The 20141-nt window shown below is 48.6% G+C and overlaps 1 protein-coding gene across 6 annotated transcripts; it reads left to right on the forward strand.

The window, feature by feature from the left end:
• Window positions 1-256: 256 nt before the first annotated feature.
• Window positions 257-17651, forward strand: LOC111851975 (chondroitin sulfate proteoglycan 5-like). Of its 6 annotated transcripts, none has more exons than XM_023827401.2 (6): window positions 257-676; window positions 7689-8460; window positions 10693-10881; window positions 11717-11795; window positions 16155-16211; window positions 17029-17651. In XM_023827401.2, the coding sequence occupies exons 1-6, from the start codon at window positions 595-597 to the stop codon at window positions 17197-17199; spliced, it is 1350 nt and encodes a 449-aa protein (XP_023683169.1). In that variant the 5' UTR covers window positions 257-594; the 3' UTR covers window positions 17200-17651. The 6 variants fall into 6 exon arrangements, with proteins under 6 accessions (XP_023683169.1, XP_023683176.1, XP_023683186.1 ...); XM_023827408.2 differs by having other exon boundaries at window positions 11720-11795; XM_023827418.2 differs by lacking the exon at window positions 16155-16211.
• The last annotated feature ends 2490 nt before the right edge of the window (window positions 17652-20141 follow it).

The following is a 20141-nucleotide window of genomic DNA, read 5'->3' on the forward strand; positions in this document are numbered from 1 at the left end:
TACTTTAAACTAGTACATTACTGGTACAGTTTAAAAAGGAAATTTGGGGTCTGAGTTAGATGCCATGTCCATCACCACACGCTCAGTCAGATTGGGCACCATTTTTAAGACGGATCGTCGTCATTTGGCTCCCTGAAGTACGTTAAAATGAGGGCGAGCCTATTGATTCAATGGCACTATTCTGCAACTACGGGGGGGGGGTTGGACGGAGGAGAGTGAGAGCAGGAGCAGCACCCCCCCCCCCCCCCCTGGAAACGCGCACATACACCGCCGGTCCCCCTAGCGAAGCGTCGAAGAGGCGGGCGGCGCTTGTCGGGCTCTCGCAGCGCTGGGTCCTCCTTCCCTGCGTGTCTTCACACCGTTCCTGCGGCCATGGCACCTCGGCGGAGCGGGCCGATGTGAGCGCACCGCGCAGGGGACAGCGGAGCACTGCAATGCACGGCAGATGAGCGGTGATGGCGATGCCCCGAAAAGATTTGTAACTTATAAAGAAAAGGACTCGCATCTATACAGTCTGTACTAAACACACGGTACTTTAGATTAAGAGGGATCGTACTTTTCTTGTTCTGTTTTAAAACACCACTGAAATCAAGAATGGGCAGCGGGAAAACACGCTTTTATTTGGGATGTTGGGGACTGTCTTTAGTCCTGTGCTTGATCCCATTGTGTGCACACGGTAAGTAAACGCTTTACTATGATTATTGGAAACGGTGAGTAGTTTGCACAGTATAAGTAAAGAGCCGCAGCGTTCAGTGACTCCGGTGCGGCTGATCATTTAGGGAGGGGGATGCAGCGACGTGAGGTAAACCTGGTGCGGGGATTTAAACATCACATTTTAGTTTACCGTCTCTGATTTTAATTCCCGCGGGGTGGAGAATAATATCACGCCACGCGCTTTGATGCAAGGAGCGTATTAATTAAATGCCTTTATTGCATTTTAGTGGGAAGGCAAGATTAACACCGCTTTTGCCGTGCAAATTGGTGTATTTTGTCAGTTTTGACATAGGTGACAGCATGCGAGGTTGTGGGGTTTCTTTGCTTTCCCTCCCGCGGTGTGTTCCGCTTGGGGTCCACGCATTCCTACACAGACGGCTTTGCTGGGGACATCTGGATGTCACCGACACGCTGCGGTCCCTTCTCACCTCCAAAGGGAACACAATTTCCTCCCACCTTTCCCACCTATGCAGTTTCTTCTCTGTCAGGCTTTTCACTTACCGTTCGCGGTGTTTAACCTAATTGCGGGCAATTATACTAGATGGCTTCGTGCCCCGTGCAAATAAAGGTGTTTTAAAATATACTGTAATGCTATTAAGCTAATAAACAGTCAGATACCGTGGGAGACACAAGCGGGGGTGGCGGGGATCTTCATATCTGTAGTATCGTGGAACCCCGTTTTCTGCCAGGTAGCCAGACAGCTCAGCCCACTTCCGATCAGCCGGTTAATATTCAATTTGAGGCGGATCGACGGCTTGCAGCCCCGGGTTGGTGGGCAGCCGTCCAACCGGCGGGAATCTGCGCCGCTTGCGCACCGCCGCCCAGCAACAGGACGCTGGATGTGGAGGCGCTGCTTCGCACCTGCGCTCAACGCTCCTCATCCGTCAGATGAAATGTCAGTATGAGCAGGATCCCAGACGGTGCACAGCTGAGGGTGCGGTTCCAGTGTGTCGCAGAGCATGTTAAATGAAGCGTCGAGCGACACACCAGTAAAAGCCAACACCTCAACCTTCATCTCCATCTTTGTACTGAACCCCAATGTTCATTTTCCTTATTATTTTCAAGCCATCATTCACATCTACATAGCGGTAGGAATAATGTCAGCGTTTAATGTCAAGTGTAAATGGTTAGCAGCTGAATCCTTCCTGCACAAGAACAAAACTCTCCAATTGGTCGCTGACTTACAACTGGTAATTTTGATATTTAATTGCCAGCAAACTGTAAGGCAATATGGAGAGTCTTACTAGAGGGTTTTGGGCACAGTGACAGATTGAGGGCAGAAGACAGACACTGTCTTAGCCTCTGTGAAAATGTAATGAGCTGCGGATGAGTGAGGGGTTATATTCGTGTCAGTTAGCATTGTGTCACTTTGGTGATTAGGGGAGACCCAAAGGAGGTGTGTTCGCTTATGTCACCTTCCTGGGGACTGGTACATGTCTGCAGGGTGTCTGTGTGCCTGCTTCTGTCCACCAAGGCGGTACCTGTATGTGGCACTCAGGCACCAGGGAGGGTGGGGTGTACCAGTGCAGCACAGAGGGTCGATGGAGTGTGACATGGCACCCCTGTTGGGCCCATAAAAATGGTTCAGTCCTCTTCCTATGATGGGAGATAGGAGCAGCACTATGAACACATGAATCGTCAAATGATTGCAAACTCTGGGCGAGTGTGGGTGTTTTTAGCATTCATTTTTACCTTTATATTTAAATATAGTTTACAGTTCTTTTCCACGGTTTAGACTGCTGGATATTTTACTGGAACAATTCGGATTCAGGACATGGAGCAAGAGTTACCACAGCTAGTTTCCTCCTACGACTCGAATGAGCAACCTTTGTGTTATGATTTCATTTTCAGATCAGCTTTGTTAACCGCTGGGTAATATGAATCACCAATATTTTGCTGAAAAATCTTGATTTTTATGTCTTTTTGCATCAAAAACAAAAGTATGGTGACGCTTACAAGCTGGCTTTCGTGCAGACGTTATGTTCTGGCTCATCGCCATGAAGCTAACAAGAGTGTTACACTGGGGAGGATGGTGCATGTTCTTTGCATGTTTCCATATTGGGTATGTGAGCTGTCACAACAGCTCTCCACATATATACAGTCTACATTTGACATAGTCCAGTTCAGTCACCTTAGACCAAAGTTAACATTCCTCAGGTGTTGATAATTACAGCAAACTACAGATATTATAAGAACATAGTTCGTATTTCTCAAGACTTTTGTGAAGCTGAGAACGTCAACAGATCAAACAAGGTCTTGTGATGTGATTCTGGTGAGGCTGACTGATATACTGTAGAGATTGAGCTGTCTATAGGGAGACCTCTTTCAGAATTTACTCCACAAGCATGTTCTGACTTGACTATTGTTCCTAATTTAGTATTTGCTGTTGTTTCACTGCCTCTAGGGTTAGGTTCATGTCCGATGTCCCACACTGAAATACGATATCATAAGCTGTCCGTGTATTACTGCAAGAACACCCCATCATCTGTGACTATCCTCAGGTGGTTGGTTAGGCAGGAAATGGCTAATCCTTAAGAGAGTCTAACTGCAAACATGACCACACAAGTGGATTGGTTCTTTGTAAGGAAATACTGGTTTATCTCTTCCCAATATGCTCACCAGAAATTGATGTGTCGCACAAAGCCCCTTTAAACTCTGAAATGTCCACCACAGTGTTGCAGGATGACTCTGGAGCATAAAGGGTGAGTCCTTAGCTCTGATTGTTCTACATAAATGATCCCATATATGCAGAATGAACGAGAAGATCCTTGCCTTTAAATAGCTGTTGAATCGATGGTCCTCGGACTATTTGGAGGAAAACAAACTTGATATTTAAAGAAGCTTCATCAGTGGAGACCTCTTCCAAGTAAGTGATGTCAGGACATTGGCTGCGATTCTGGTGCACAGACGCGCCCTTGCATTCCTTATGTCCCCTCCCAGGATGTAGCTCCATCCTGGCACAGACGTCTTCCATAAAAGTCCCACGGAGAAGCCCTCACGCCGACTGCCTGTTGCGAGCAGCGCACCACAAAGGAAACCCCAACATAACCTGGCGGCATCGCTGACTCCTCAGTAGCCGGTCCAAGATCAGTCATGCCAGTTCTGTATGTGCCCCCCCTGCCTGGCTGGCATCTGCCATTGAGCCGAACCATGTACCCACACCCTCTGCGGGGAACACCACAAAAGCAAACGACAAAGCCAGAAGCCTGGAGTTTACAATCTCAGATGCTGTAACCAAACTGTGTTATCCTGTTGTTCTTTTTTGAAAGACCTCTTTCATCTTCTCCTTTTCTGATTTTGAGATCCCTCCCCCCCACCCCATACAAGCCTAGAAAAAAAGTGGCGGATCTCGATGGAGCAGAAAGCAAACCCAGCAGCCTTTATCTTGTCATTTGTGCAAGTCCCTACCACTTTAACCTGTGTCTCTTGTGGGACAGCTTAATGCGTGGCACTACCAGAAAACAGACCTGTAACTCTATCGCTATACCATTGATCAAGGTACTTGATACTGGTGGGCAGTATGATGATAATTTATTGTGACCACTTGTAATTCCATGATAAGCGTTTAAGAGTTATAGCAGGAATCGCCATACAGCACTACTTAACACTATAATTATAACGACACAGGATGCCTGTGTGTTTGGAGGTTGTGAGAATACTACAACAAAAACAGGTTGTTGTGAAACAGAGTGTAACATCTCAGTGCTGCCTGTATATCACATCTTTTTCAGTTATCTGTCTTTGTGGATCTCAGCTTAGTGAATCGATCTTGAACTAAACTTAATCTTAGCTGACTTGGTTAAAAAAATAAAACTTATATACTTTCAGACTGCTAAAAATATTTCATTTGTGTCAAGCAAAAAACAACATGTGGTTCATTTTCGAAGTACACAGAGTGTACTAAGGGTCGAGCAAATCATTGACAAGGGCCAAATCATTAAGGCCATACTACTGGGTCAGAGCATCTCCGAAACTCCACGGCTTGCGGTTGTGATGCGTATTCATGAGCTCCCCATAAGTCTTGCTGTATCGGAGATGCTCTAGCCCAGTCATCTGTCCACAGTGATCTGGCCCTTGTCAAAGTCACTCAGATCTTCATCCCTGCCCATTTCCTCTGCATTCCACATTTCGACTACGAGTACCGAATGTTAGCTTACCATCTACACGCACCATTTTTACGAGATATTCAACACTGTTTGCTTCATATGGGAGTGATCTTAGTGGTTTGACTTGTCACTGAACATTCCAATTTGGTTGCTTTCTAAACAAACAAACAAGCAAACAAAAAAACGTGATCTGTATCGTGGATCATGATTCTAACCAAAATTTATCACCTATAGTATTCAATCCAAAACACTCTAGTATAAAACTAGACAAATGTAGACTAAATGAGTAACTCAGTGTTAGTTTTTTCAGTGGTTGTAGTTTTTAATCCCCTAAGTGAATTATTAGTGTGTTTTTTCTGTGAATTATGGGTGAAGGATTATGGGTCCTACTTCTTCTGACACCAGGAAAAATCCTGATTGGTTAATGATGCCAGTTAAGGAAATTTACAGCCACTCTAACGCCCTCTGCGTGTAATATATTCACATGCATTCTGACACTTAAAAGGCTAATCGATTGTGCTGAGTAGGTAATAAACTCCCCTTGGAGTGGCAGCTTAATTAGGATACCCACCTCCTTTTCTCTATAGCTGTCTACCACGTAGGACTGTTGCCAATAGATTCTCGGCATTTGGGTGGAAGTCACTAATTTTGTCTTAAATAAGCTCCAGGATGACAGGCACCTTAATACGGCCTCTGTGGTAACTCTCACAAGCTTGGTAAATTCTGGGAATGGATAGATATGAAGCAGGCCCTTCGAATTTCCTGTCCCGATCCAAAACGTGCCATGATACTTTCCTGTTTTTTGGCCATACTCCAGATAGTCTTAAACGCTCTGTTTATCTAGCATGATTCCTCAGCCAGCTAGCTGCATATTTTCCATCACGTACAACCTGAAGGCGAGCAGATGGGTACAATTATGGCCCGCTCTCTTTCTCGCCATGCTTCAGCAGGCTTCAGAATGGAGAGCTGAGGTTTGCACTAAGCAAAGGGAGGTTAATAAAGTCTGGGAGAGGGAGCCTCAGCCTCTCACCATGTTTTTTGCCGCCGAGTGATATGACGCAGTGAAGCGGTAAGAGGCACTCGTGCGCGGCCTGCACCGATTGTCTTGGCGTAAAGGACGTGGCGATGGCCTGTTCCCGCCAGACCAATCGTGGCAGGGGTGCGCTCGATGAATTGAGGGGGTGGCTGAAAGAAACGTCAGAGGGGGGTGTCGCACGGCACCTCCAGTGGCCTCGCTGACGATGTCAGGAGAATGAGCCAAGCAGGCCAAATGAAGGGGAAAGGGGGGGCGTCTCTTCACGACAGGAAGCAGACAGGTGGAGGACGAGAGGACACATGATCACTGAAGCGGGAAGCTTGGTGTTTATTAGCACCAATTACTGACAGTGGCTTCGTCTACTTTCTCAACAGGTGCATCCAAGACATTTTGTCTTGCCTGTAAGAACATAAGAAATTTACAAACGAGAGGAGGCCATTCGGCCCATCAAGCTCATTTGGGGAGAATTTAACTAATAGCTCAGAGTTGTTAAAGTCTTATCTAGCTCTGGTTTAAAGGACCCCAGGGTTTTAGCTTGCGCTACACTAACAGGAAGACTGTGGAGGTTCGACGTCCATGATAATTTGTGGACGGGAATGATGGCTTCCCCTTTAGGATGGAAAAGCCTCTTTTCAGCATATAGTAATTAGTTAGTTATCAAACATCCAAAGCCTCCATGTTAGCAGCTGTCATGGGTTTTTGCTTGCTTGCTCTCCCCGCCAGCCGCTCTGTCCCTGCCGTTTGTTTTACAGCGAGACTGTAAGCAGAGGGCTCTGAACAGGGATTAACCCAGAAACGCTCCACAGAAAGGGTCACTTTGCCCAGATTGGTCAAAAACAAATGTGATTCTCTCTTTCTTTAAACTTTTTTTTTTTAAAAGGGAGACTCAGAATGTAGTTGGGACTCACTTTTCCAGGCTTTCACAAGAGAAGGACGTCATATTTTAAAGACTGAGAGGTAACACTGGGTTGTGTTTATGTTTCACGCATTTGTTTTCACACTGTGGAAAATTCTTAGACTGAGTTTGACTTTGACGCTCCTTTGTGTACAGGAGGCCTTAGTTACACCAAAGCATGAAGACAGTTTGTACTCTAAACGTCAAGCAAATGATGCAATATCAGGGAAACTTCTGACTGGTGTGTCGTTGCTGAAAATGGTCGAGTGGTGATATATACTTACTTCCTGCTGTGAGATCTCAGGGAAGTTTTGACTGAGACCTTCTCTCAACCCTGCCCCCCACATAACCCCCCCCCCCCCCATGCCAGCAAAGAAACATTAGTAAATTGGCAAAATTAATCCACTGAAGCAGCTTTGGAGATCAGCATGGCCGCTCTGGGCACACAGTTAAGTGGAGACTAAGGCGATCGGCCCTCTGTCTCCTAATGTGTTTTGTCTTGTCTGAGTGACTTTTTGTCAGTCCCAAGTTGGCTGTGGGGTCTGTTCCTTACTTTAAGATGGGCCTCCTTAAAAGATCCAAGGTTTAGTCTCAGCAGGAAGTCCTGCTACTGGCTGAAGTTGGCTGAGAAGGAGCCGCTTACAGAAAGAGAACAAGGCATGGAAATGCAGCTTCGAAGCTACAACGATCCTTTGTGTCCCCTAATTGCACATAGCGGGTCAAAACAACAACAAACAAAGCATATTTTGTGATCAAAGTGGGATTTGTTTTTACTCCGGATTAAAGCATTTACCTATAATCTGTTGTGTAAAACCTTCTCAGCTCCCATTTAAAACATTTATTATGGATCTTACCACAGCAGTCGTGCTGAAGCATAATATCTTATTGTATATATGAAGGGCAGGCAGCCTGCTAACCAGAATGGCGTCATTTTCAGGGATCTTGCTTGAGGCCAACGTCACTGAGACGGGAAGCCAGGCAAACTCGTCCCGGGCCGCACGCAGGCCCCGTGGCTGGGAGGAGGCCGGTAGCGGGATGATGGGGGACAACGTGCTGGGCCCCGACGGCAGCCCCAACGTGGCAGAAGACGACCACCTGATGTCAGCGGCGATCACCGAGATGCCGCCGTCTCACACCCCGACTGGCATCCCGCCCGAGAGGGACGAAGAGCCCATGCTGGACCTGGATGACAGCCGTACCCCGCAGCAGTCTGGCCCCCTGCCCGTGCAGCCCCACCCGGTGGTCTTCACCGTGAGCTACACGGACCCCGAGCTGCAACAGAGAGAGCTCCATCCCTCAGCCGCAAAGCCTACCACTCACGAACTACGGGGAGTAGAACCCAAGTCCTGGCTGACTAACATTTACGGCTACTTGGATAACTACTCCACCACCAAGCCCTACGGCGAAGACGACTCTGTGTCCACCACCGACATGATGGACGAAAACCTCCTGCACTCCACTCCGCCATCGGTGCCCGTGTACCCCCGCGGTCCACGCCCCATCTCTCCTGTTGACACTCTATCCAGTGGGTCTGGAAGGAATGAGGTTCCTCGACACCCTCCGAGCAGCACCAGCACCAGCGGGTCCGACTGCCGGCTCGGCTACGTGACAAGCAACGGGACCTGCCGCTCGCCATGTGACCTCTTCCCCAGCTACTGCTTCAACGGTGGCCAGTGCTATCTGGTGGAGGGCATGGGCATCTTCTGCAGGTAAGGGCTTCAAGGTCTTTCATTGGCTTTGCGACAGATCAGGCAGGAAGGGGTTTTGCAGTGCCAGTTGGCAGAATGACATCACATGAGCTTCATGGTGTGGAATGATTTCCACATTCTTTAGCTTCTAATAAACTTGCCGAACCTATCCGAACTTTGCAAAAAGAAAGGAATTAAAGTCTAGCAGGGACCTCATGCAGGGACTGAATCTGAATGGGCAAATAGGATTTCACTGCACTGAGCCAAGCAGTGTAGACAGCAAGGCCCAGACCTGTGTTCTGAGGTCACATCCCAGTGGAGAGCTCGTCTAATATGGGGGGCAGGATTGGATTAGACAAGATTATATCATCTGTGGGAGTGGGCTTCAGGTCTCCCATTTCCTCTGGAAAAGCCAGATTGCATTTGAGTCCCCCCCCCCACCACAGTACAGACACACACACACACACACACACACACACACACTGGCCTGTAACCCAAAGGTTGCTGGTTAAAGTTTTGTTGTGGGAATTTGCTGTCGTGCTCCCAATTAAGGTTTGTCTGGTGGTAAAAATGGGTTTGACAGTAAGATGGTCTTGATAACACTCTCAGTTGTATCACTCATTAATGGTCAGGAAGCAGACAGATAGAGGAATGATGAGGAATGTTCTGGAATTATGTGGCAACCCGCGCCTCCCCCACTACCAGCGTCACACTCATGCACATTTGCCGACTGCACCTTGCATTGTTCGGGGCAGAAGTCATTTGCTGGTAAGAACATGACTGAGGGACACTGATGGTAATACTGGCAATTTGTGTGTATGTGTGTGACTGAGGGCTGGATAGAAGGCCACCAGTGGTAGGTGTCTCTGTCTGTTCCCAAGAAGAGTCTGCAGTGGTTGGAGGTAACCTGAGTGGGTTTCCATGGAGACGATGGGAAGGAGGGATTACTGCATGCAGTCTGAGAACTTGCGTGTCAAATCACTGGCGAGAGAAACGGCTCTATCTAGGAAGGCTTCAGCTCCTGTGAGTCCACTGTGTCTGTGCTGATAATCTGTGCTGATATGGTCACTTGTGTGCCCTCTGTCCATAGTGATGGAGTAGCATAGCGTGCTCATACTGTCAAGCCACAAAGTCGACTTCCGTCAGTGATCTGGTGTACTGACTGGTGCTACAGTCAGAAGATCCCCTATCTGAGATCTGTAGCAGGACTATGAGTTGAGCTTGTAGCTGCCAGTTGTTCCTTGTACGGCATTTTGGGAGCCAGCCCAATTCTCCACAAACCTCATAATTAATCACGCACACGGTTCATTTACATTTACTGAGCTGTTATTTACAATCCCAGAGAGAATTTGTAGAGGAAATGTAGAACAGGAGAGAACATGTCTGACTGGCATACAGAACACACACACACACACACACACAGAGTTCCAGTCATAACTCAGGGCTGAGAAGCACGTGGCCCCCTTCAGCCCCCATACCGTCACCTGGGGGCCCTCTGTAAGTGGCTGGGATTAGATTATGTTCTTACCGACAGACCGTGGATTAGTTTCAAAATATAGTTAATAATGGATTATGCAGGAATGGGGAGCGACTGTTTTGTGGGGGGGCAGTTCCCGTCACCTGGGGTAAGCCGCCAAGCTTCATCAACCCTGTCAACAATGTTACTCCTAATTTCCATCTACTCATTAAAAATAAAAATCAGTGGGAGTATGATCACCAGATCGCCACACAATCTTTTCAGGTGCCTCTGGGTGACTCAATTGTGAAAGGTGCTGTGTAGAAATAAATTGAATTTAATAATGAGTATTTAATTGAGTATTTTATTTAATTAAGTCCCGATGAAACTGTTGTTCACTGCATTGGTTTAATGTTGTGGAAACTATATGGGATCGGTATCGACGCCGATCCAGGCCTATTTGAAGGATCGGGTATCGGAAAACACCACTAAACAACTTGCACGCAATTGTGCAAGACAATGCAAGTAATATGAAGAAAACAAGGGATGGTTTGGGAGTCGCTAGCTTGGGCTGTTCTGTACCGGAGGGGCTGTGATCGCAGTGAAGTGTAAGTGACGATGTTGACGATGTTGTTGTGTATAAAAATTGGATCGGAACTGAAAAAATGTGGATCGGCCCGCCCCTAATCGGAAGATAGTTTTGTGCCCCGAAGTCCAGTCCAATCACTGAAGTTCCTCCTGGCGTTGCTTGATTTCTTGTATCCCCCCTTCTCTCCCACCCCCCCCCCCACCCCCAGGTGCAATGTGCAGGACTACATCTGGCACAAGGGGTCGCGCTGCGAGTCGGTGATCACGGAGTTCCAGGTGATGTGCATCGCCGTGGGAACCGCTGCCCTGCTGGTGCTGTTGCTCCTCATGATCACCGTCTTCTTTGGCAAGAAGCTGCACCTGCTGAAGACCGAGAACCACCGGCTGCGCAGACGCAGGTGCGACTGGGGGACGGGCCCATGCCTGCGCGGGGCCGGGGACATGCGGTGCATGGGCGGGGACAGGCAGGGAACGCAGGCAATGAGGGTGGGCGAGGAGGGGTAGGTGGAGGAAGGGTGAGGTATAGGGGAAAAGAAGAATGCGGAAAAGGAGGGATATGGTGTCTAGGCGTGGGAGAGAAACGCATGGAGCAGAACTGGACAGAACAAGAAAGAGTACGGCAGAGGTGTGCAAAGGGTAAAAGGAACTGTGTGAAGCAGGAGCGTCAAATCACTAAGGTAAGGATGATGATGGAACAATGAAGATGCTATCTGGTGTGAACACAGAGCTGTGTGTGTGTGTGTGTGTGTGTGTGTGTGTGGAAGATAACCTAGATATGGCTCTGTGTCTGTTGGAGGTCAGGTCTTGGAGCAGTTCAGGGAGAGAGAGATTCCTCATCCATGCCGCATGTAGGAGGCATGTGGATACATATACATTTACTGGGCTGTTATTTACATATTACACACTGACATGCTCATCACTGCATGCCTCGCAGGCTACAGAATGAGTGACGATAGTGGACAGAGACCCAGAGGCCTCTGAAAAGGCTGCACTTTGAGGCGGACTCAGAAAAATTATTAGCTGCTTTAGTTGTTCTTTTCTTGTCCAGTTAATTTAAACGAGGCCGTCTCCCTGCGTACGACCCACAGATCCACTGACTCTTTCACTTTTTTTTCCCGCTTTCTCTCTCTCTCCCCCTCTCTCTCTCCCCCTCTCTCTCTCTCTCCCCCTCTCTCTCTCTCTCTCTCTCTCTCCCCCTCTCTCTCTCTCTCTCTCTCTCTCTCACCCCTGCAGCAGTAAGCACCGCCCCACGTCGGAGCAGCACAATGATAATTTCTCACTGTCCACCATCGCTGAGGGCTCCCACCCAAATGTAAGGAAACTGTCTTCCCCCTCCCCCGCCATTCCCCATGCTCGCGCTTTGGCTTACTATGATGACATTATCTGTCAGGTAACGTGCCTCTCGTCTCTGTTTCTCTCTCTCCCTCTCTCTCTCTCTCTCTCTCGCCCTCCGTGCGGGCTTGCATGTCCTCCCTGGAGTTCTCTCTCCCTCTCCGGGGCGAGCCCGCCCCCTAACACGGGTATGGGTACAGGGCTGGGCGTACTGCCTCCCCTGTGCCACTAGCTATAACGCCGTTCGCCAAACGGGCCTCGTTCCGAGCTCCTGTCATTAATGCTGGCGTGTCCCCGGCCCGCCCCTGCTACACTGGTTGGTGGGGCCGAGGACCAGAACCATCCCGGGCTCTGGTATTCCCAGTTGGATGTTGCTGGCGTGCTGCCCGGACCCCCCATCCCATTCCTAGATTAGATGCAGTTTACTGAAACTGCATTGATGTAGGGCTAAGGCTACATCAACCTGGCACATGGCCATGCATCCGAGTTTCACTGGCAGCCAGGAGGGGCCATCTTAGCCCCCCCCCAGGGCTGTGGAAACTCACACCCATTGGTCACCCAAGCAGTAGAAACCGGCGAAACTCCCCTCATCTCAGTGTGTGCCAGCCTGCCCCTGGAGAGACGCCCCGCCTCCTTTGCATGTGATGCTGTCCTACTTGTGTGATTGGTCGCCCAGGGCCCCTCCCTCACCCGCTGGCTCTGGGGCGCACTGCGTCTGGCTTGTGTCACCGCCGCCACTAGCATGCCCGTCCGTCTGCCTCGCCGGTTGTTCCTGATCTTCCGCTTGATCGTGGGTCGATGGCTGGGACTCGATAATGAGGGCGGTTTGGAGGGTGGGGTGGATGGGGCTGGGAGGGGGGGGTGGGCGGGACACTGGGGGAGGCATCACATGCTGATCCCACAGAGTATCCAAGGTGCTGCACCACACCTTGCCCCCTCCCTTCTCCCCCAGACTAAAAAAAAATTCTAACGGTCAACAGAGAGGGCGCTGTAGAGCAGCCTCACCAGACCTAACACAAATGTAGTTCCCTGCCTGGTCTGGTACTGTTCCTCCGGGCCCCAGGGTACAGCTCGGCATTGTCTGTTCTGGATTTGGGTTCCATACCTCGGTCCATCTCACTTCTGCTGGTAATATGGTACCAAGTTCTACCGGTTATGACCATGCTGTGAACCGTGGATCAGGAGGACAGACCAAAATGGATCAGCCAGCTTCTCAAACAGCAGGTGGAGAGCCCCGGGGCCTCGTTCTGACCATCAGGGGCCCAAAAACAGGACAGCGCCAGATCTGAGAGGGGTACCGAGATGGTGCCAGGCAGGGTGTGAGACACAGACCATGGCACACAAAATGAATATCCAGAGGAACCTGAAGAATGCCATTAAATGCAGCAAAACACTACTGACATATGGTTTGTTACTCGGTGAGTAACAAATACACGCAGCTGAGTAACAGCTGGGGGGGGGGGGGGGGGGTACATGTTTGCAGATGAGCTAGAAAAAAAACCAGCAAGGTTGTTGCCTTGGTACCTAAGGACAGCAGTCATGTTCAGTCCAAAGGACGTGTTGTACAGGATTTGGCGGAGTCAGGCACCGTGTGCATACATACATACAGACACACACACAGACACACACACAGACACACATACAGACACACACACACAAACACACACACACAGACACACATACATACACACACACAAACACACATACATACACACAGACACACATACATACACACATACAGACATAAAAACACACACACAAACACACACACACAGACACACATACATACACACACACAAACACACAGACACACAAACACACACACAGACACACATACAGACACACACACAGACACACACACAAACACACACAGACACACACACAGACACACACACAGACACACACACACAGACACACACACACACAGACACAGACACACATACATACACACACACAGACACACAGACACACACACACACAGACACACATACATACACACATACATACACACACACAGACACACACACACACATACACAGACACACACACAGACACACACACAGACACACACACACAGACACACAAACACACAGACACACACACACACAGACACACACACAGACACACACAGACACACAGACACACACACAAACACACACACAGACACACACACACAGACACACAAACACACACACACAGACACACACACACAGACACACAAACACACACACAGACACACACACAGACACACACACAGGCGCTGTGCACCACCCCCTGTCATGGATTCCTTTCCTCTCTCTCCCCTTTTCTCTCTGAATGATGTTATTTATTCTCGGGGAATTATAACCCTGTCCCAAATGCCCACCCCCCCAGAAAACTATGAACAGATACACCTGGGAGTTTAAGACCAAAGAGGAGCCCACCGACGAGGTAAGACCCCCCCCCCATTCTTCAGACCCTCACCTTAGGCCCGGATGGCTATTTCTGTTCATTGTTCCGTTACCATGGAGACCTTGAGCAGCCCCTCGACCCTGAGTGTCAGTCTGTTGGATCATCATAACCCTGTTGGAAAAATCGAGCCAATCAGCAGTCCCCCACCACCCGCCTCCCAACATGACCCCCCCTGTGGTCCACTTCAGGTTTATAAACCTTCTAGCTAAGATTTAGGACATCCTGAAAAGACCTAACCAAAATGATAGTTATACCAATGGGATATATTTCTTTAAAATATTAAGCATATAAGTAAAGTAGAATGTAAAATGTAGGAAGGTAAATATCTTAACTTTTGTATCCCATCCGGTTCATGAACTTTACTCTGTATCCCTGACAGTGAAGCTTCACAGATGTTCGGTGAAGCTTCACAGATGTTCGGTGGAGCTTCACAGATGTTCGGTGGAGCATCACAGATGTTCGATGAAGCTTCACTGAATCACTGGGACTATCATATACTGTAAATAGGGCCTTTTAGCCTTTAGCCTAGCCTCGGCCTAGGAGACAGCAGTCAGACCTTTAATGGGTTTACCAGCACCTCTCTGGTATCATTCACGCAGAGAGAGCAGGTTTCACTGATACTCTTAAAGGGCTCTGGTCCCACCCTGAGCAGTTGTGGTCTTTCCCTTCTGTTTCTACTTTCAAGGAGCAGATTGTCTTGATTGGCACAGATCAATATGGTGCCAGAAGGGAAGGAAAAAAAAACGCGAATCTGTGCTAGACTCCAATCCCCAGCGACCTTCACACACCCTGTATGGCGTAGCTGGTCGATATCAGACACTGTGCCCCCCGCGCTTTGTTCAACAGCTCCGACCCAGTTTGCAGGGCTGGTAAAGGGTTGATCCAAGTACCAGAATTGGAGATCATTGGGCCCTGCTTGCCTGGAGCATAAACTGTTTTGCTCTGGGGTGGTCTGTGAATGGGGGTGTACGTAGACCCTTCCATATCCCTAATCTGGGGGGGCCTGGACCCCCTCTTTCCCCTGGCTGTTTGAGTTTCTGTTATGCCAGAACAGCAATCGTAGATGGTCACGCAAATCCATTATTGAGAATCTCACTGCTATGGTGGGAGATGACTGGTGTGAGGGTATCAGAACAGGCTTAGGATCTTTGTAATACCTGTTCTCAAGAGGAGCACCAGCAGGATGCAGACCATTCATGCAAGAACTTGAATCAGGGTGATGAGATCCAGCCATCTAAAGCTCGGGAAACAGGGTGACAGCAGGTCCAACCGTGGGCCGTTAGCTGTTTTCTGCTCTAAGTACCTCCTTCACAGGACACCACTGGTGAGAACCAATCACTCTTGAGTCCAAAGTAAGTCATAAACTTTGGAATGGGTTGCATTTACATAAAGGTTATGCAATGTTCCACATCCGCTCTCTACATTCCTGGGTTGTTACTGGAATCATGTGATTTGACCAGTTTAAACAATTGATTGGCTCCATAGATTTTAGGCAACATTTTTTGGTTACTTAATTGGTTACCTAATTGGGTGTCTTTATAAACCCAGCACACCATCTCCCATTATGACCCCCACGCTCCATGTGTAGGGATCACTTATTTACACCCACTTTCACCAAACCTCCTGTTGACACCGAAGCAGAATGCATGACGTTTTTTTCATCAGCCAAATTCCAGCCATTGTGCTTGAATTAGTCATCCCAGTGAAACCTGCCTCAAACCTGAAATCAAAGCTTCCCACTCCAAACTCTACCATGGTATCCCAGTAGCAGTGTAGGCCAATGAGCTGGAATGCATGGAGGCACAAGGCCCTCGCCTCACCCACATCCTTCTTGAAGTTCTAACATAACGGCATCCCAAGGGCTTGTCTCATGTTATCTCTCCACCAGACGAACGGGAAGATTGTGGAGACGAAAACAAAAGCTTCAGAGCTTCCCAGCATTTCGGCAAGTGTCGGGGTTGGGGGGTTGGGGGGGGTGGGGTTCAGATTCACTGGAGGCTCTACCTCAGAACTGAGAGTTTTCATGAAAGGTAGCTGCTTCCCTTAACAGGAAGTATGAAGCCGTCAGACTGTACTGCAGCTAAATGAGCAGGATGATGGTCTGTGTTTTAAACAAACCTGAGTTGTATGCTAAGGACCAGCCTCACATACTGAAACTGTCATTTCTCTGAGTGGCTTTTGTATGCTTTTGTTTTTGTAAGGGCTTTTATGCCGATGTCAAAGGCTATTAATCTGCAGCATTCTGATATCACTCTTGTGGTCACTCTGGGTACTGAATCATTACACACGTCTCTTATCTGGGTATGAAGGTAATTTCAGGCACGAGTCAGGGGCAGATTTCCGGGATGGGGCTGCATGGGGAGACAGAGGGGGTTTCAAGCGGGTTTCCTGCATGTGAGAGCATGACTGCATGTGTATTTTGGGGATTGTGGGTGGGGCATTATTGGGTGGGTGGGGCTGTGGGTAGCATCTCACAGTTTAACTTTCCACACATGTTGTACCTTCCGTAAGTGTCTGTAAACAAATCAGAGGTCACACTACTTCTACTAAATCAGTCAATCAATAAAACAAGAAAATTGTATTTAGTATATGACTTTTTACAGTTTTTTTCTGATATTTTTTTAAAAAGAATAAACTCAAAATATTGGCTACATTTCTGAACAAAGCCTATAGGAGATATAGATTATTATGTTGCGGCAACCTTGATGTGACTGTGGAAGGTATGCAAGCAGGGCTAATTGGGGGGGGGTGTCGTCCCACAGGATGATCCTAATGCCCAGAATAAACTGGAGGACCCCGTGAAAGCCCCCCCGCCTAAGGAGGATGAGCCCCTCAACATCCAGAACTCGCTCACCCCCAAACATGAGAACAACAAGGTGGCTGCTGAGGAGAACTCGTCCGACGTGAACTCGCTGCAGAACAACATGATGTAGTGCCACTGCCCCACCACAAGGTGGCATGCTCATCCTAATTCCCCCATCTCACCCTGTCAAGAACAGGCAGTCCATGTGCCCACCTTCCCCCACATCCTGTGCTCCCTGTGTCATTTCCCCCTCCCCACCCAGCCCTTACCCTACTGCATTACAGCATGCGTTGGTATTTTTTGTACAGATATAAAAAAAAAAAGATTTACAAAGCAAAAAACTTAGAAAGACAAAAGTTTTAAATCTGCAAGGTTTTAATGTTTGACTAATTTGTTGAGTACGTATAAATATATGGAAAACAATGTGAATTGGTATAAGAGAACATGATGTGGTTTTTTTCATTGACGTGTTTCTAATCCTTTGATGTATTTGCAGTTTTTTTTTGTACTTTTTTTGGGAATACAGGCTACGTCAGAAAAAAACGTTTGGACAGTTGTTGAATAAACCTTTTTAACACTGAAGATCAGCTTCCCTGACTCGTCCTTTGCTGCTCTTCCTGGGTTTTGGCAGCTGCCAGCAGTGCATAGGTTCAGTGCCCCTTACCTCACCCCTGGGGGAACACGTCCACTCATTTCCTACCCTGTAGTCTGGGCAGATACACAAACACGCTGCTCACTCACTTCCTGGCATCAGTGGTAAAGTTCATAAATTTTGCGTGGGCGTGGCCATGGTTTATTTTGGGGGAAGGGGAGGCACAGTGGCGGTGTTTACCAACAGAGGTTGTGGGGCCCCCTATTGGCCACAAACAGGCACTACACTAGGGGAGGCTGGAGCGCCTGAACTGATTTCTTGATTGTGGGACCCCAGAAAGAAGAAACCACACCCTGGGGCTACATCACATACAGAAGCTAAATTGCTTTTCACTGAACTTACATTCAGCAATATGGAGTTAACATGCGCGGATTATGATTTACACGGTTCCGTTTACACGGTTCCGTATTCTCAGAGCTGCAAGGGAAAAAGGGGTGTGAAAAACGATGAAAATGTCTACATTCGCGAGGATGGCGGCTTTCTAGGCCACCCCCCCCCTCCCAATAATCAGGTACCATTAACGAAAGGCATACTTGCAGGATTCACAATTGTCAGGCATCATATGTATTAGATGCTGCGAATGGCCAGGAAGGTTTGCATCATGTCTCCTCCTATCCCCCCCCCTCGCACTGCCTCTTCGGCGTGTCACATGTGCACAGTCACTATTCACTGCTATTCATTTGCCCGTCGCTGACATGTCTGCTCACCCACACCGTCAGCCTGCCGGCTGTTACCCTCCACTCCGTGATGTGCCTGCAGACAGGGAACCTCGCGCTGATGCTGGTTCCTTATTATTTCTGATGCCATGGTAACTGTGGCCGTGGAACGTTGACGTTCTGGAAGAAAAACACAGGTGGCTGGCAGGAGGCGTCCTCGAGCTTTCCCACCCCCGAGCCTCTGCGACCATTTTGAGAAGCCCATGATAACGGGATCTGCTTCTCCGAACTGGGATTGGTGGCTAACTGGGATCATTCTTAAATAGACTTCCTTAGAATGGTAGTATTCCTAATGTACGGATGGGTGACACACCTAGAATGATGCAGAATTACCATGCAGTATGACTTCCTTGTGATGCTGGTTGACTTTAAAAAGCTCCTTGTGTTCTGGCTGTTAGAAAAAATGACTGAGCTATGACAGCTTGTTCGTGTGAAGTTCCCCTCGCAGTGCTCAAGGGAGCGTCTTTAAGGGAGCGTCTTTAAGGGAGCGTCTTTAAGGGAGCGCTTTAAGGGAGCGTCTTTAAGGGAGCGTCTTTAAGGGAGCGTCTTTAAGGGAGCGTCTTTAAGGGAGCGCTTTAAGGGAGCGTCTTTAAGGGAGCGTCTTTAAGGGAGCGTCTTTAAGGGAGCGCTTTAAGGGAGCGTCTTTAAGGGAGCGTCTTTAAGGGAGCGTCTTTAAGGGAGCGTCTTTAAGGGAGCGTCTTTAAGGGAGCGCTTTAAGGGAGCGTCTTTAAGGGAGCGTCTTTAAGGGAGCGTCTTTAACAGCAAGCAACCCACCATCCAAATAACCCTCTCTTCCTCTCACCGATCAACGACTCACTGAGCAAACATTTATCTGGCCGCTCCCACATCCCACATTCACATCCACCTTGCCCAGCCTCCCACCTCTTGTCCAGGTTTAACATCTCCAGATGCACAAGTGATAGAAGTGATTGGTGAGACCTGAGTCCAGGTTTTCTCGGATCAGCTCTGATTGGTCGGATTTGCCGCAGGACATTCCCAGAGGACATTATTGTCTCTCCCACAAGGAGGTGTGATCATCGACTTGGAGCTACTTTTCCCTAAGCAGGCGAACCTATGACCTGCATCCAGCCCCCCCCCCCATTACAGCATCTAGCTCTTCAAAAAGTCGACGGAACTAGGGAGGGCAAGGGGTCACACCACCACTGTCTCACCTTGTCCAGGCTACCGCAGTACCCACTCACTGCCACTCCTGTCCCCAGCATCTGAGAAGGCTGCACCACTGCTGGACAAGGCGTGGACCCACTGACGTCTGAGCTGGACACACCTTACCTTCCTGACGGATACGCAGTATAACACAGAAGACACATCATTGCAGTCACCGCCAGACACACGGGCACACCATATAACACAAAAATCACGTCATTGCAGTCATCAGCAAACACACTTACACAGTATAATGGAAAAATCACATCATTACAGTCATCACCAGGCACACTGACAAACAGAATAACGGCTCCACATTCACTTTCATACTGACATATGTCCACAGCGTCACTCACACATATCAGCAGCACAGAGTAGCAGCTGCCCATGGCATGGGCTGCACGGCAGCTGCAGGGTATTGGCTGGACGGCAGCTGCAGGGTATTGGCTGGACGATGGAGCTGTTGGAGCAGAAGCCAATCAGATTTGCAAAAATACGGGAGGACACGACTAGACACTTCATGTCCATGTGATTTTTTTG

This window comes from Paramormyrops kingsleyae, chromosome 23, assembly GCF_048594095.1.
Source record: "Paramormyrops kingsleyae isolate MSU_618 chromosome 23, PKINGS_0.4, whole genome shotgun sequence".
Classification (NCBI taxonomy): domain Eukaryota; kingdom Metazoa; phylum Chordata; class Actinopteri; order Osteoglossiformes; family Mormyridae; genus Paramormyrops; species Paramormyrops kingsleyae.